The sequence below is a fragment of the Citrus clementina genome, unplaced genomic scaffold, assembly GCF_000493195.1.
Source record: "Citrus clementina cultivar Clemenules unplaced genomic scaffold, Citrus_clementina_v1.0 scaffold_5, whole genome shotgun sequence".
NCBI lineage: Eukaryota > Viridiplantae > Streptophyta > Magnoliopsida > Sapindales > Rutaceae > Citrus > Citrus x clementina.
In genome coordinates, this window is record NW_006262201.1 from 34,422,408 (window position 1) to 34,436,288 (window position 13,881).

At 31.7% G+C, this 13,881-nt stretch overlaps 1 protein-coding gene across 1 annotated transcript; it reads left to right on the forward strand.

Moving 5' to 3' along the window:
• The first annotated feature begins 2,001 nt into the window (after positions 1 to 2,001).
• Positions 2,002 to 3,774, forward strand: LOC18040924. The gene has a single exon (XM_024183834.1). The coding sequence runs from the start codon at positions 2,017 to 2,019 to the stop codon at positions 3,772 to 3,774; it is 1,758 nt and encodes a 585-aa protein (XP_024039602.1). The 5' UTR covers positions 2,002 to 2,016.
• Positions 3,775 to 13,881: the final 10,107 nt, after the last annotated feature.

Sequence of the window (13,881 nt, forward strand, 5' to 3'; positions counted from 1 at the left end):
ATTATAAATAGGCCCCAAGTTTGAAATGCTATTTGTGCCAAAAATAAAATAAAAACAGTATAAAAAGCATTGAAGACACCCAAAAAAAAAAACTTATGTTACGGTGAACTCTTTTTTTGGTTCTATAATTATTTTTTTTCCCTTTTATCTTCTAGCGTTGAGATGCTACTTTTGTGCATATATCACTATTGATCAAAGTATATACAAAATCTAGCCCGGCCTAACATAAATTCATGCGTCGGCCTCAATTGTGGAGCAAGCATTGGCGCGCCCGTCGCATGAATTGGAGCTTAAACGTTCGTAGCAAATTTGTATTTGAGAGAACAAGTTTAAATGTTCGGACTCATTAAATTTGTAGCAATCGAGTTGGCTGCTTACCATTAAGTTCAAACAAAGTCTCTTTAAATATTTACCCCGATTGCATGTATTGGAGCCAAGCCTATAGCCTAATAATTATTTAATTAATTAGCTTATTCAACAATGTGAATTCGAAACACTTGCCAATCTTATTAAGATCTTTTAGTTTTCTTGGATTGCGTATTCGGTTGTTCATCATCATGATTCACGAGTTTAGAAATTAATCAACGTTGTCATTTTCCACGCCGATTGTACGATTGAGCAAGTTAAAGACAAAACATGTGCACAATCAAAAACAGAACACAGATGCCAGCCAGTTAGAAACTGAACCACTTTACATCACGATGATAAAAATAATATTACTGAATTAACTCATTGAATTCTTTTAATAATGCTTTTCATCAATACATATATATAGTACCCGCATATTCTTGAGACCTTCAATATATGTACTGCCACAGTGTATTTAAACTATTTCGAGCCATCTATTCTGAGCTTTGATAATTTTTTTTGCAATTGGGAGTTTAAAGAACGTGAAGGGCCACATCAATTCATTAAGCTGCAGTGGTCCCTCCTCTTCTAAATGCGCCTCGCATTAACTGTATAGGCAACCAAATTCTCTTCGAAGTACTATTATATGTTGGATTACAGAAGCTTAATTTTAATTAACTTCTGTGAAAAAGGCATGCAGTATAATTAATCTACTCTTTTCGAACAAAGGGGTAGAAGTTGTTGATCAATGAAAAGAACCGAAAATCTAGGGTTCAAGAGACAACATCATGACAAAATATGCACATGAAATCTGGAAATGTGTTCTACTCTGAGTTTACTGGTGGTATAGATTTAGGAGATTTCAAAGATTTTGCTTTCTTGCTCAGTAGTGCTTACGTGGTCCTTTGTCGCATAAGACAAAAAGAAGTTCCTTTTTTTGTAAAAGAATGAATATGGGGTCTTAATTTTTGGAACCCTAGCATGACGATCTAGTGGTGAGGACCACTTTGGTTTCTGTTGTGGGAAGCACTTGAAAAGCAAAACAATGAAGCGAAGACCAGATGGGTTGAGTTGTGCTCCACCCTCCAACATCCTTTAACCGTGTTTAATTTATCAATTTACATTCTTTGATGACCCAATCTCTCTGGAGTATTTTAAGGATTTTGTGTTATGTATGAATATATGTAATGTTCAATTAATAATCGGAAGTCCATTTTCTGATGCCTCGTGACCAATTCTAAATTCTGTCAACAAACCGATGCAGCAAAGTACAATTTCTGTCAGAGTTGGCATCATTTACCCGGCCCCTCGTCTGACTATAGATAGTATCAAGAGTCAAGAGCTAATGTCTAACCTTTCTCAACTAAAAAGACAAGGCATGCATCACTTTATTCAAATATGGAAAATGCTTCGAATGTTTTACATTATAAAATTATATAATGTGCAGTTAGCTAGCTAGGTGTCACTTCAGTTCCACTTAAATTCACTAGTTAATTATTAATCTTTTAATCCTCTCGAATTAATATATATCTTCATCTGAATGCCCTCAAACTGGCCCAATCAAAACCCTAAAATAAAATCATGGATTCTCTGACGACAAAGGTGGAGAAGAACATTCCCACCAATAACAAGAGGACTTGCGCCAACCCTTGTTGTTTCTTCTGCACCATGGAAGAGCCAAACTCGTCACTCAGGAGGGCTGGAGTAGCAAGCTTTTTCAAAGAAATGCCTCTCCAAGATGACCAACAACATGTTTTGGCATTGAGTGGCCTGTGGAATATTGCCATGACTCAACCAGATGATCCACTGTTCCCAGCACTTGGCATCTTTAATTGCATGTCAAGTTTGATCTCCAAAGGTGTCAACAACAGAGACTGGCTTCTTAGGGACCAAAATATTTATATCCCTTATTATGCAGCCCATGTTATTGGTTCTTACACCATGAACAAGGTCGAGTTTGCAGAGAAAGCCGTGAAGTCAGGAGTCATACCTCCATTGATGGAGCTCTTAAGAGGTAAGATCAGTTGGGTTGAGCAAAGGGTTGCGGTTCGAGCACTAGGTCACCTTGCAAGCTATGATAGAACCTTTGATGCAGTAGCAGTCTATGAAGAGGAGGTGGTCAAATTAGCTATGCAGTTGGCTTCCACTTGCCTTGATGTTGTGTATGTTAATTTTGTTGCGGTGAAGGATAGGAAGAAAAGATTGAAATATCACAGTGACTTGCTCACTAGAGGTGTAGGGGGATTAGAATTTGAGAACCAGAAGGCAGAGGAGTGGGCCTGCCAACTTCAATGCTGGTCTCTTTACCTTCTAAATTGCTTTGCTTGTAAAGAGAGGTCTTTGGATCTCATTTGTAATAAGCAAGAGTTCTTAATGGATTTGTGTAACATGTGGGGTGGATTGGTGAATCACAATTCTCCGGCTGGTGTTGGACTCATCAGAATCTTGTGCTACAGTAAAACCGGTAGAAAAAATATAGCTGAATGTAAACAAGTCATAGAGAATCTCTGCAATCTCTCGAGATCTTCAGATGATTGGCAGTATATGGGAATCGATTGCCTTCTGTTTCTTCTCAAAGATCCAGATACGAGGTACAAAGTCATTGAAACTGCTGCATTGTTTCTTATTGATTTGGTTGAATTAAATAGCCTTCTCGATAGACCAAAAAATTTAGGAGAAGCAATCACAAGGGCTCTTCTTTTAGATTACAAACTAACTGAACAGAAATTTAAGAACAAGAAAGTTCAAAAAGCACTAGAAGAAATATGGGAACTTAAAGTAGAAAGAAGAAAGAGAGAGAAGATGATGATGATGTCTGAAGAAAAAGTTGAAGAAATGAGGGTTTTGGTGGGTTTGATAAAACAAGAAGCAAAGCATTTGTTTTGGCTGGGAGAAATAGAAGAAGCTGCAATGAAGTATACTGAAGCATTAGGGGCGTGCCCGTCAAGGCCGAAAAATGAGAGAATGGTTCTCTATAGCAATAGAGCTCAGTGTCATTTGTTGCTTCGAGAACCAGATGCTGCCATTAGTGATGCAACTCGAGCTCTTTGCCTTTCGAATCCTCCAAACTCTCACTGTAAAAGCCTGTGGAGAAGATCACAGGCTTATGACATGAAAGGTTTGGGTAGAGAAAGCTTAATGGACTGCATCATGTTCATCAATGGCTGTATCAGATCAGAGACAACCAGCAAACGCGTTAAGATTCCGTACTATGCAGCACGTATGATCAGCAAGCATATGAATGCCTTGTGGGTCTTTGGCGGTGCCCGGTCAAAGATTTTAAGCAGTCCAGTGAATAACGTGCAAGAATCGTATGGTGAGAATAAGAGCGGAATTGAAGAGCAGCGATATTGTGATATGATAAGGACGATGATGGAGAAGAAAAACTTGATTTCAGGCAAGCTCTGTGCCATTCATAGTTATTAAATAAGAATATACATACTTATATACATACACACACAATATATATATATATATATGTATGTATGTATGTATAAATGAGCGCCTTTATTTTTTTTCATACGAACATACTTTTAAATCTGGAGATTTTAACTCTTTTAAATTGTACAACTTTATAGTTCATTAAAAAATAAATATATTAAACTTCTCGATTTAAGAATATATCCGCATTACAAAAATGAATATACCCACATATTATATAATTATATTGCTATAAATACATACATGACATCATCTTTAAAAATCTAACACAACTTAGATGTACACTGGATTGAAATTCAAATAATAAACGATGTTGCAAACAAATTAAACTTGTTTGGGGGGGGGGGGGGGGTGTAAGGGATTCTACCTACTTTTAAATTTAAAAGTTTTTCACCTTTTTTCTTTATTCTCTACCATGGTGTATGCGACAATTTTGATTTAACTTTTTAGCGTTGAATATTATTACGATTTCAAGTCTCACACTTTTGCTTGTAGCTTTTTTCAGGCCTGTCCACTATTATTGAAGAAAATGTTACTCTAAAAGGAGAAAGTAGGAGAGAGCTGGAAAAGGCAAGAAGAAAGAAAGCCGTTGTTGCTCGATCTATGTAACATTATGTAAGTCAAAGAAACAGCAGTATGTGACATGAGGTTTTTATGCGGTGGATCTCAATTATCTTATATAAAGAATTTTGGCTTTTATTGTTGTATTTAATTCCCGGAAAAGTTAAACAATCTTATATAACCTCAGCAGCCGTCCTTTCAATTCTTTATTTCCTTGGAAGCCTTCAGGATTCTTAGGTTTTTTAGATCGTTAGAGTATCATATGATCATTAGCATTTTATTTGACCAAATCCAATAATTTGTTGAGGACAAAATTTGGTTGTGTCAATGTCTGGGTTACCTAATAGATTCTAATGCCAACATTTTAATTTATTTATATGAGGAAACAATTTTTACCTCTACTGATACGTTCAAACAGAAATTGACAAGCACGATTTAACTTTGGTGAGCACTATTCAACTCTAGTGAACACCTGCAACCAGAAAAACGGTCAAGAACACCAAAATTTTTTTGACATTAACTCTACGAGACTCAAGTCAGTAACACGGATTTTCACGGATTAACAGGGTATATGAATTTTTTTACAAAAGAATCAATCAAAATGAGCAAAAAAGAACAACATAAGAAGAAATTCTCCCTTCAAATAAGAGGAAGAAGCAAAGACAAGATAATCCTTTCAGTTCAAAAATTAAATCAGTTCAGATCACGTTGAGAATGAGTTGAGATGGAGGTTGTTCTAAAAGCCCCTAATTGTTGGCACTTTTGCGATTTTATAGGGACAAAAATTACCCACATGGATTACGACATTGCGGGGTTTTTCGATAAAGTTCCATTCCCCTTCCCCCTTATTATGGGATCATGGGCTTTTTGGATAGGATTAAACCTTCCTCCTTCCCTTTGGACACTTAGATAAATTGCAGAAAGTGGTTTTGACTAAGTCTCTTTCTCAGTTTAACCACCTCCTTGCCTAATCCTGCTCGTGGTTGTCTCCAGGTTGTTTTAGATGGTTCAAACTTTAAGGAAACCGTTGTATATAGATGTGTGTATACACACACACATAGACACACACTTTAGATTTCAAATTATATATCTACTCTTTAACCATTATTATTGACTTTGTTGTATGTAAAATACGAGATTTGTGAATAAGATCTGCAAGTATTAAAATTTAATTACACAGCATATCATTAAATTGGAAACAACTATTTGTCATGATTTATCATATTAATTATTTGATCTTTTTTGATTGTCAAACTATGCGGTGTAAGGGTAAAGCGTGCTCCCTTAAATATATGATTAGGGTTTGGTGGATTTGCACCCATATTCATCTGCAGACAAAAATGAATGCGGCTACACTGAGCACATGAACTCTAAATTTTAGACTTTTTGACTTATTGCATGGCTTTTATATGTAAAAGTTAGTGATGGTTATGCATCCCAATTATGTAAGCATGGTGCTTTTGGTTGCATACAGTCCACGATTGCAATTATTATGTTAAAGATGATGATAAGAAAAGATCAGCCCTGTGTGGTTCACTGTGAACAACAATTGAAAAAACTGGGCATCTGTATGTGCAATCCAATAAGCTGAACCAACGAAATCAAATATGAACTTAATTGCAAACAAAAAATCATATTGATTGATTATGAAGAGATTGTTCCCTTAACAATATGGATATAGAAGTGCGAGTGATGCATTGGAGGAGAAACAATTACTGTTAAATTATTTAAATTTAATAATAATCAATAACACGACCGACATCTATATTTATAAGAATACAAGTCGTACGTCCTACTATATAGTTAAGCAATTAATTTACCCATCACCCTCCCCAGTCAGCACAAAGATCAACAAAACACACACACACATAAACTTAATGCAATCTCGTAGGCTGCAGCTCATTCTTTCTCGCAATCTTCTCCCACGCACTTTCTTTCCCTTTCATTAACTCCACTCTCTCCCCAGACCCCACTTTCAGACTAAAAAAATAACAAAATAAATAAATAAATCTGCAGGCTCTAAGATGGGCCTGGGCTTATGTTAAAAGCCCAGGTATGGACTTGGCCCAGTATGAGCTCATACACTTAAGATTGAAGCTTTTATTTCACAATAATTTAAGTAAGCCTTTTACACTTCTTAAAATTCCTCTTAAAACTCCTTTAACCTAACAAAAATGAAATCATTTCTTGTTTTCAATGAAAATTCCATTGGACACTTAGATAAATTGTTCTTTTACAAACTGTCTATACCCCACCCATTTCATAATTTATATTTATATCTTAAATTTAATTGAAAAATATTTTAATGAAAGGGGAAATTATAGTTTCTAGTTTATGATCATATTGTGCTTGAAAAAATGGTTAGTAGAATTTCTCTTTAGTAGAAATGTACTTTATTATTTAATTTCAAGTCATATTTAACTAATTTTGATAATAAATCAGGGCATTAAGATTAAATATATTTTCACAATTTAATTGGTAATACATATTAGCAAAGTAGCTACTTAATTTTTAATTTAATATAAAATTTATGTTTATTAATTTCAAGTCATATTCAAATAATCAAATCCATCAAATAATATTTATTTGATAATTATTTCAATTTTCTTTTAGGTTAATTTTAAAGCATCATGTACATGTAAGCTAATTTTGTGTAGGGATGATAAAAAAAGCCTAAGCCGGCCCTGTCCATTCCTATGGGCTTTGGACCGAGCCTTCGACATGAGAGCATGAACAAGGACTTAGGAAAAAAAGCTCGGGCTAAGCCTAAGCCCTCTATTTTTAATTTTTTTTTATAAATTAGAATAATAAACTTAAATCTAAAGAATAATGGAAAAATTAAAAAAAAAGTTTGAATCTCTAATTTATATATCAATAATGAATCAAAATACTTAAAATTATAATACTAAACTCTCTTTTAAGTATTAATTAATTAAGAGAGTCCATAAGTTAGAGAATCAAGTAAAAAAAAAATAATAATCTCTAAACTTTTATTTGCTTCATTTTCTTTATTTATTATTTTATTTTTGAGATATTTATTTTCTTTAATTCATTTTTTTTTATTATAACAACTTGATTATTATTAACTCTTTTCAAGTTTACAACAATTGTAAAAAAAATTGAAAAAATAAATAAAAACCCAAGCCCGCCCAAGCCCTTAAATTGCCAACCCTAATTTTCTGTCCATTTAATGGTATTGAAATAAAATAAATCAATAAAACTACATTAAAATTAGATCGAATATTTATAAAATCTAAAGATTTGGTTATAAAAAAATCAACCACACAACGCAATGACGACTTTTACCTTAATTTTCATTTTTCATTGTAAATTCTTAGTGCTTATTTAATATTCCTGATCTACTGACCATAATTGTTTATTTAATTCCATAACTTCAATTTAAACTTTTTGTTACTGTTTAGTTGTTCTTTAAGAAGAGCTTTTGAAAATTAAATAAATTAGTTTACCTCTACTAATAAAAGTTCAAATTTTGAGTTTTTGGGAGTAGAGGTTGAAAAGTTTTTTCAAAATATTAAAATATCTTTTATTTATTCGACAATATCTTATTTCATTCCTTTCATAATTAGGGATGGCAATGGGGCAGATATGAGTTGGATTTATTCTGCTCCAAATCTAGATCCATAATAAAAATCAAGATCCGTATCTGCTCCAGATCCGTCATGAATCCATATTTTTCACTTCATATCCAGATCCAAAAAAGAAATAAATATTTATATCTGCTCCAAATACAAAAAATAATTAAAATCTAAATATTCTCTAGATCCGTCATAAATTCTAAAACTCAGCAATAAAAAAGTAATAATTTTTTAGAATGAAAATTGAATGCCAATATGTATTGATAACAATAAATTATATAATTTTTCTCTAAAATATAATAAATATTGTAGCTTATACTTTTACACCAAAACAACAAATAAGAAGATAATAAAATATTCTTCAAAAGTAATTGCATGAGTAAGATTAATCTAATATTTTATTGTCTCGTTCATCATTCTAATATCGATGACACGCCCACCCTCATTCTTACAACATTCGATAATGAAGTATTAATTAAATATGATTTATATTCAATACTTTATTATTTTTATTATGACCATATTTGACTAAATATATGAATAACTATATTCCTTTAAAATTATTTGGCCATTATAGTAAAATAAATTGCCAGGTTGTATTACTTGCCTTGCAATTTGATTATTGCATGTACATGCTTTGGGACTGGCTAACCTTTAAATTTACAAAACTAACGTTTAAATATTAAAAGTTTAAATGTATGGTAAATACCACTAATATGCTATGAATAAAATTTATTATCATTATAATTCCACAATTGTTAAGAAACTTTTAAAATAAAATAAAATTAAAAGATGGGTGGATATGGATATGGATTTAGATATTAAGATAGATCTAGATCTGCTCCAGATCCATCTTAGATCCGCACATCGATATCCAAATTTGATCCAAATTCATTTTAAACTGACCCAAATCCGACCCGATTGGATTTGGATCACGTGGATCTTGGGTCAGATCTAATCCATTACCATTCCTATTCATAATATAACTTTTAAAAAAATTACATATTAAAATAATTTTACAATTTTTAATAAAATATCTTATTGACAATCAAACAACTAAATTTTTTTAGTAAAAATTGTATTTAAATAAACTCTATTTGAAAAGTCATACAATTGGCAATAGGACATGATGGGACGAGATGAGCCAATATTTGCCAATCTTGCTACTGTATTTTGTAAAATTATAGTTTGGCCTCAAAACTTTATAAAATTACACTATGACCCAAAACTTTATAAAACTTGTCAAATAAGTTAATTTCCAAAATTTTAAGCAATATTTGCTAATTTGAAAATTCTCAAAACTTTTTAATTTAACACATTAACATAAAATCACTTTTCATTGGATATAAAACCTTTATAATATGAAAATATATGAAAAATAATTTGAGCCTTTAAAATAATTTTAATCAAGTTTGTTATCATCAAAATCAATATTAAAGAAATATTTATGTTAACATAAACATGTTCAATGCTAATAAAACATTCAACCACATACCCATTCTTATCCACACTATGTAATACAATGGCCATTTGCTCTTTTGTAGACATATCATAAGACTCATTAGCTCAAACATAAAATAATGGCACCATCCATCTTTCTAATAATAACATTAGTAGTTTCAATTAAAGCACATCTTACAATGTCTTTTTGAATCTTTGGGCATGTTGTTTGCAGATTTAGAGTACTATTTCTAAGCAACAACAATTAGTATCTTCATTATAATCAGCACGGAAGCATAAAACCTCAAGAAAATTCCCTTGATTGCTTGAACCATCAGACTCATCCCCACGAAATGCTAGCCGTCGATTTGAAAGAAGTCGAATAAAATCGAAAAACAACATTCAAGCAAGTTTCATGTTCACTTTGAGTTTTCTCAAATTGTCTTTAAAAAAAAATATTGTCATATGTTGTTTGTGATTCATCAACCTTTCACATTTCTACCTACCTCGATTATGAGCATTGTTGACACCTCCTTCATTAATCTTTAATTTTTCTTTATGTTTCCAATTTTTAGTCATTTCCCAGTAAAAGTGTCACTACATTCTTGATCACTATTGTTTTCTTTGAAAAGATAACAAAAAAGGCAATATGTAGACTCATCTTCTATACTATATTCCAACCAAGTGCCAAATTCTTTGAACCAATTCGAAACACATTGTCATTATTGATTACTAAACTTCTCAAACTTAAAATTGTGCCCCTTAGGTTGAAAAGGACCCATTTGCAAAGTATGTTATTCGAATTTGATCTTGAATATTGCAATTATGGCATAAGCCATGGTTGGCAAGCAAGCAAATTTCATAAATTGACTTTATATGAACCATCACTAGCTCTTTTTAGAGGAAGTAGGAGTGGTGGTTTCTGTTTAAAAAATTTCTCCATGGCCATTTCAAATCAAATAAATTTATTATTAGCTTAAACTCCACAATAATGGCTAAATCCTAACAAAATAATTGCAACAAGAATGATTAATATAATACAAAATCGATATTTAAAAGTATTATTTTACAATACATTTAATAAGGCTCACAAAAATGCTAGAATATTAACAACATATTTATAAAATTTTATCTTTCCAATTGCCCATTTGTTTGCCAAAAAAGAGAAAAAAGAAAAATGCTACTTTTATATAATAAGCCATTTTCACTTTTTACACAGCACCCACTGTCCCACTCTCTTTTCAATTGAATTTTAATGTCAAAGTATTGCTCACTCATAACAGTGAACATTTACTTTTGGAGTTTGTATATAAGTATCAAAATACGAATTGATGAATAGAAATGCAAAATACTAACTCTTCATACGGCCAAAAATCATCAATTCATAATTGGCACAATACATGTTTTAAATCTATGGCTGGTCTAATGGCAGCTGCAGTAAGGGATGACAGGCTCAATGGTGGTAATAGCGAACGACAACGGGCTGGCGACAGTAAGAATGGATGACGTCGGCAAATTAATGGCAATGGTGTTGGTGGCCAAGTCTAAGTTGTGATTTAGGGATTTACTGTTTACGATTTTAAGATTTACTTCTTCTTTTTTTTATATATTCCTTTAATTTTTTATTGTTAATATAAAAATGGTGAATTTGTAATTTAATTTTAAATTATGATTTAATTAAATTTTAAAATTAGGTGTATAATTAAAAGTTTTAACCATTTAAATAGGTTTAATTTGAAGTCCATAACACTTAATATATTAGTATTGGATCTAATAATTAAAAGCGACTAAAATGACTTAGTTTAAGAAATTTTAAGGCCCATAAAGGGCTGAAACCCTTTCGGAGCCTTGATTGTGTTCGCTCATGGTGATGGAGATGTCATCTATCAAACGGGTACGGCACTGACATTCGTGCACAATATCCAACCTATTGTCGTCCCTGCGAATGATTGCCAAGGCAAGGAAATATCCTAGGCGTGATTCAAGATTCAGCAAGACTTAAAATCAATCATGTTCAAATATTATATAACAATGAAGTTCACAAATTAGCCACATTTTCATTTAGCAATTCGAGCTATGTCTTTTGGCCGAAGAAGTTCTAGCTTTTATTTGTGCTTTGCTTTGTTAATCAATTAAGTTTCATTTAAAATGGGTAAAATGAAAACCGTGAATGTTTTGCTTAAATAACTTTTATTTATCTATTAGTGAGCAGATCGTTGTACTCAGATCACCAAATTAAATTTCTTATTAAGTGGAGATAAGAATCTCACTTTAAAGTTGCCTTCATCTAGAGGATCGATTGCATCGCAACTAATTTTTTGATAAATTCAAGTCCAAATGAATGCGACATTTATCAGTTCAACTTTCAAGTCAATAATTAGCGGTTACGTATATGAACTATATGAACGTTCAGCTAAAATTGTCCGTGGCTGTTGTGTTCGTTTTGATTTTTTACACCATCTCTGTCTGATAACGAAATACTGATGCCTTGGCTACCGTCACGTCAATTATTGCCTTAGTTGTTTCCACCAAAGCTTGCGTCGTACAGTGAGATTTTATTAACTCTGGAAAAAATTGTACAGCTTACCACAAATTAAAGGACTCTTTTGGTCCCAAAACTGATAGTGGAATTTGACAATTCCTATTTTACATGCATGTAATATATATTTTCTTCACATGAATAATGTGTGGATCCCACACATGTATTGTTCATGTGAGAGAAATATATTTTACATGCATGTAAGATAGAAGAATCCGTGGAATTTTATCCATTCCCACATTTAACGAATTTAATTTCTTCACCACCTCTTTAATTTTTTTCTCAATTTCACATCTATCATGAAAAAAAAGGCCTTTTGGTGATGCTGCTGATACATTACTCCTTAACTAAAAAATTAAAGTTATGCTAATATGACTTTATGCTAATATGATTAAGGCCGTCGTAAAAATAAAATTCATCTTAAAAACAACTACTGCACATGATTCAACTTTCCTATTGTTTTTCATGCATAAAATTAATTTTTGAAAATCCATTCATAGTAGTTGGCGCCGACAGTTGCCTGCCTACCTACCTACCGCCCATTAGATTTTTCCATTTTTTACCATATAGATAAAAAAAAAAATCTCTACAAATGAATAGTGTTAAGGCCATATAAAATATATTAATTAAAAGAAATATTAATTAATCGATAAATTAATAGTTTATTAACCTAAAGAGTATATTTACAATTCAATAAACATATGTTTAATTAACCAAAAATTCATTATACTTCACAAATCTAGTCAATTAAATATGAATTAATCAATTAAGAACATATATTAAATTAATCAAAATATAAATTCAAAATTATTACATTCGAGTATTCAACCTAGATCCATCTAAGTAACAATAGATTCATGTTTTGTACACTAAAATATTATAATAGTTAAATTTGTAATTTTATCAAATTATTAATTTATAATATGAATGGGACCATAAGTTTATATTAGAATGTTTTAAAAAAATAATATTTTATTAATTATTGAAATACATATTAATTTAGCCTATTAGCCAATGTCATCACGGTAAAAAAGAATTATTATATAATAGAAGTTATTAATTTATAAAAGTTATATTGTACAACTCACTACATAATAAAGTACAGTTAAATTTGAAAGCATGCAACTTCATAATTTCATCCATTAATACCAACATTTAACGAATTCAATTTCTTCTTCACTTCTATGTTTTTCCTTCAATTTCATGTCTCTATGATGATAAGGTCTTTAATGTTTCTAGAACAATGTTCATCAACTTTGCTTTTATTCAATTTAACGCCCCTATAATGAGAAGAACGTTGGTGCTCTTGAAACATTATTCTTTAACTAAAAATAGTTAAAAGTTGATGCTGAAACGACGATGCCATCATAAAACTTAAAATTTATCTTCAAAACTATTATCCCATATATTCCAGCTTTCCCATTGTTTTCATGGATAAAATGTTTGTGAATGCATTTATAGTAACGGCCACCGACTGTTGCTTAGCTCCACTTTTCACCACACATTTACATAACTTGCTAAAATTCAAAGGACTCTTTTGGTCCCAAAATTGATTAAAATTTGAAAACATGCAACTTCGTAATTTCATCCATTAATACCTAGACCTCCATTTAACATGCAACTAATCCAATACAATAAGTGTGCCAGTTGCACCCTAAGGACATGTTTGGTTATGGTATTAGAGCTCCTCATTGTATTAGAGTATTATAATATCATGTTTGGCAATTACATTACATAGTATTACAATGTGGTCAACTCAAATTCTTATACTGTCAAACCCGCATAAACTAAACCCGAGGGGGGTCGGGTTTATGCGGGTTTTGCAACTATTTCTGAGGCCAAAAAAATTAGACTTCCTTCCCGTTCTCACCTTATCCTCAAATAAACCAAAATAGCTCTCCTTGTTCGTTCTGTGATTTCTCCTGTGCAGTGGCTTAACAAGAGCCAACTCCACGA

Excerpts from the sequence above, each read along its gene's own strand:
- LOC18040924 (XM_024183834.1), top strand. The coding sequence starts at position 2,017 with ATGGAAGAGCCAAACTCGTCACTCAGGAGGGCTGGAGTAGCAAGCTTT.